A 4,259-nucleotide genomic window follows, 5' to 3' on the forward strand; every position below is an offset into this window, starting at 1 on the left:
TTTGTTTGTCTCTTGGTGTGTGAAATCGGTTTAGTAAATTCAAGAACCAAAAAAGGCTTCAAACGCTGAAACAAACAAAAAAAACCCCTCAATAAAGAAAGAAAAAACAATTCAACAACACAGAGAAGACAAACCAATCAACGTAATAAATATTTAAACTTTAAAAAAGAAACCAAAAATTAAAATTAAAAAAAAGGCCAAAAAAGAGAGAAAAAAGTAGGAGAGAGAGAGAGATAGAGAGAGAGACAGTGAGGCATATAGAGGGGTCCTGGGGATGAGACTTTGAGGAGACAAACCCCTCTGTGCCCCCAAATTTGTCAGGAGAGAGAAAAACAACCCAAAACATCAACGCCAAAATCAACAACAACAAAACCTTTCGGAAGGGAAAAAAAAAAAAAGAAAAAGGAAAAACAGAGAGAAGCAAAAAAACAGTAGAGAGGAGGAGATAGTAAAATAGTATTGTGCCTCTTCTTCTTCAATCAATCCCATGAATCCTCACAAGACAGAAGATCTCTTCCACCATCATTTCCATCACCACCATCACCACCATGATCTGGGCCCACCACCTTCCCAGATCATGCAATCTCCGCCGTCCATTTCCCTCAACCCCGACGACGTCGTCCTCGACGACCCCGTCTTCCCCCCTCTCCCCGAAATCGAACTCTTCCGCTCATCCTCCTCCTCCCCTTCTCACTCCTCCGACGAAAACGACGACGTCCCAAACCCTAACCCCAACCGCCCCGACCCCAACTCCGACCCGAAATCCCAACCCTTTTACATCTCCCCGGAGCCCCACATCTCGACCCAGTTCTACACCTTCAACCCGGAGTCCCATTCCCTCATGATCAAGTGCCTTCTCGAGGCCCGCCTCGCCACCCCGGCCGAGATCCGGGCCGCCACGCCCCGACCTGTTCTCAAGTCCTGGAGGGTCGTCTGGAAGGACCGCAACGAGGACACCGCTTACGTCACCGCATGGAAGCGCATCCAGGACAAGCTCGCCGCCCATGTCGACCAAAACGGTAACGAATTCTTGTGTTTCAAGAACAACAACCAGCAATTCGTTTCGCACATTAATCAGTGGCAGGACATTGTTATGAGTTTTCATAGCGACACTGACTTGAAACACTTGGCGTTGAAGGAAACCATTGATAGGATTAAGCAGGTTTGGACTGTAGGTGCTAAGTTTTATGGCATTCCTGAGAGTTACATTAGGGTTTGTGTTGCTGCTTGCCCTGTGTGCTCCTCGGAGAATTCGGGCCTCTCCGGGAGGAGCAAAAGGCGGCGTTTTGAGTATACTGAGTCCTTTGATGTGCCTGCTAAAGAGGTGCCCACTAGGCTTCAGCAATTGGCTGCTAAGCATAAGGTGGTGTTGTGTATAAGGCAGAAGTATATTAGGTATAAGCCCTTTATGGCTGAGGTTAAGGACTATGCTTGTCATAGGGCAGGGGAGCCTGCAGCTAAGAAGTCAAAGATTTTGAAGAGGGAGCCCTATGCTTCTAAAAGGTGTGGCTGCGGCTTTCGAATTAGGGCCATTGTTCCAATTGCGAATTACAATGAGAAGGACAAGACTTTTGTGTATCAGGAAGAGGGGATGGCGGTGTTTAAGCTGTATGCTGTGCACTCGGGGCATGAGCCAGGTCCGTTGGATGGGAATGCAAGGATTATGCATCGGGTTGTGGGGCACAAAGGTGGGCTTTTGATGGATCAGGATACTGTTTACGGTGTGAGTGAGGAATTGGACAATGATGGGTTTGGGCTGTTGGGGAAGGATGAAGGGGACATGCAGTTTTTGGTTTTGCAGCAGGTGCAGGAATTGAGAGCTGAAGTTGGGCAGTTGGAAGAGAAAATTGTGAAATTGCCGCAAGAGCTTTTGGGTTCAGTGTCTCGAGATTTGTTTGATCTTGTGAATAAAGTTAGACAAATAGGAGAGGAGAGTTCAAAGCCAATGGATTTGCTACCAGACAAGACGCTTGCAGATGATATTTTGGTCGGGGATAATGATTTGGCACATTGGAGTGATCACCATCACGAACGTTTATATGGAGATGGCAAGGACGCTGATTTGATCGAGGATGATGAAGACAGTTTTGGGCGAACTCTTGGGGATGCTGTCCCCTGGGAACAGCTGAGGGCAGACTGTAGGAGTCCGAAGGATCTGATAGGTGACCCTTGCAAGCCAGAAAAGTGGTTGAGATGCAGTGACTTTGATGAGAAGAGCATCCTTAATTGCGAGGATACTAAACTAACCAAGTCCTTAAGACATGATGAGGGTATAGCAGGAGATGTAGGTCTTGTTGGTATACAGGTTGATAGCTTCTATCAAGGGAGTTCTAAATGGTTTGATTCTCCTTGTGGATTGGACCCAGGTGCAGATTGTGGGGATAGTGCATTCAGGAACGGGGAGATTGTTTAGTCTCTTGAAGAGCTGGTTAAGCCTTTCTAACATAGTTATGGGTGTATATTGTCCCTTTCTCAAGCCGGAAGTGGGTTGTACATGTATGTATACAGAAGATTGGAGCCTCAGACAGACTTGTAGGTTCCTTTACCTCGTGTTGCTTGTAAAGTATAGCCAATTGGGCTTCTCTGCACATAACTTATTCAGAACTATTTGTTAACCATGTTCTGGGCATTCAGAATTTTCAGAGTGGTTCGTTTTTACAATGCATATCGGCTTTTATTGAAATTTCTCTATACCCAGTGTAATCGTTTTTCAACTTCTGTTATAGGATTTTTTGCTTTTTGCAGTGTGCCTTGGCTTTCTCTTTTTTAGTGCTTCTTTATAGTCCCCTAAATTCTGAAAGAACTCTACATACTGCACCTGTATGTTCACGCATTTAAACACTCTCACTTTGTGCAAGTTTGTTAATTTGTGTGATTTATTATGAAGGTTATACAGCTGTAATTTCCTTGTATCAAATTGTATGGAAGATATAGGTGCCCCCTTCTGCGATGTATCAAGTATACTGACAATTTTGCAACTTTGTGGTTTTCATTCCGAAATTTCATATATTTTGTGGAATGGTTTGAATATGTTCTGGAACTTGTTTTGTGCTGGAAAGTGGTTCTGCATGGTTCTTGATCATTTAAATGGTGTTCGTTTTGTTTGCTGATTTTGTCAGGTATTTACATACATACCTTTTTATTACTCCCTTTGTATGCATCATATATCTGTATCTGCTAATTGCCCCATGGATGATGGCCCTCAGTTTCTGATGGTCCACTGTGCCTCCATATAGGAAATGGGAAATTTAGTGAATCTACCAGGTTACCTACTCTCAAATAGACAAATCATACATGAAAATCTTGCTATGATTGGCAAGAGAGAACTTGAATTTTCTTGCCCTGCCTTTTCCCCCAACACTCTTAATCTGCGTCTGAAGTATTATGTGATTGAAATATGGGATTTCTGTTTGCGAATTGGTTATACAGTGTGACATTCCATGCATTCCTTCTCTGCCTCTGTTCTATGGTTTGCTAGTATATGAGGATTTGAAGATGTTTGGTCTTCGAGAGAGTTAAGTGATAGCTGCTTATGAAGAGAGGCTTTTGTCCTAGCTATGATCCTGGAGATTTATAGTGCAGATATTGAGTTCCTATGCAAATTGGTATGTTTATCACTTCATTTAGGTTCCATATTTGGTTATTATTTTTCCTTTTTGTCCTGTGTTAGAAATTAGAATGTGGGATTGGCTATACATGCTCTGCCAAGTTACATAGATAACATGTTGGCAACCAGAATGAGTTCTCCTTTGTGGTTTGGCATCTACAGAAAGATGAAACTCTGACTATTAAAATCATCATACATGAATATCTAGAGTAACAGGCTAGCTGTTCTGGAATTACCAGTAAGTTTTTATTTGGTTAGGGCAACACTTCTCTGTTTTTCTGGGCATGATGAATGGCAGGTGATTTGATTTGCTACTAGAAATTTTGCCACAATTTGAGTAAACTGGTCTGGACTGGACTGGGCTGGGACTATGCAGCCATCATTGTCCTTTCTATAAATATTTATTTATTTGGTCAACAACGGTTTTCTTGAAGGAACTTTGAATACCTTGTTTTTAGCAAAATTTTCAGTGAGCAGGTTAAAGAAAGGTGAAGTTAAGTTACTAATGGTAATTAAATATTAGGGTGCACATGGGATGAGCTCTGCAACTTCATGCGTTTTGAAATATATCTTTCTTTGTGTATAGATTTGGGCCACCACGTATGCAAACGTGCTAAAGGTTGTAACGGTTGAACAGAGCTCTGCAAAACCT

The 4,259-nt window shown here is 42.8% G+C and overlaps 1 protein-coding gene across 1 annotated transcript; it reads left to right on the top strand.

Annotated features, from left to right (window-relative positions):
* The first annotated feature begins 245 nt into the window (after positions 1-245).
* Positions 246-2,765, top strand: LOC110766816 (uncharacterized). Its single transcript, XM_021970209.2, has one exon. The coding sequence runs from the start codon at positions 488-490 to the stop codon at positions 2,411-2,413; it is 1,926 nt and encodes a 641-aa protein (XP_021825901.1). The 5' UTR covers positions 246-487; the 3' UTR covers positions 2,414-2,765.
* The last annotated feature ends 1,494 nt before the right edge of the window (positions 2,766-4,259 follow it).

The sequence above is a fragment of the Prunus avium genome, chromosome 2 (genome assembly GCF_965620075.1).
Source record: "Prunus avium chromosome 2, drPruAviu1.hap1.1, whole genome shotgun sequence".
NCBI classification, from domain to species: domain Eukaryota; kingdom Viridiplantae; phylum Streptophyta; class Magnoliopsida; order Rosales; family Rosaceae; genus Prunus; species Prunus avium.

What these genes read in the sequence shown, in the direction of transcription:
- LOC110766816 (XM_021970209.2), top strand. Translation starts at nt 488, where the DNA reads ATGAATCCTCACAAGACAGAAGATCTCTTCCACCATCATTTCCATCAC.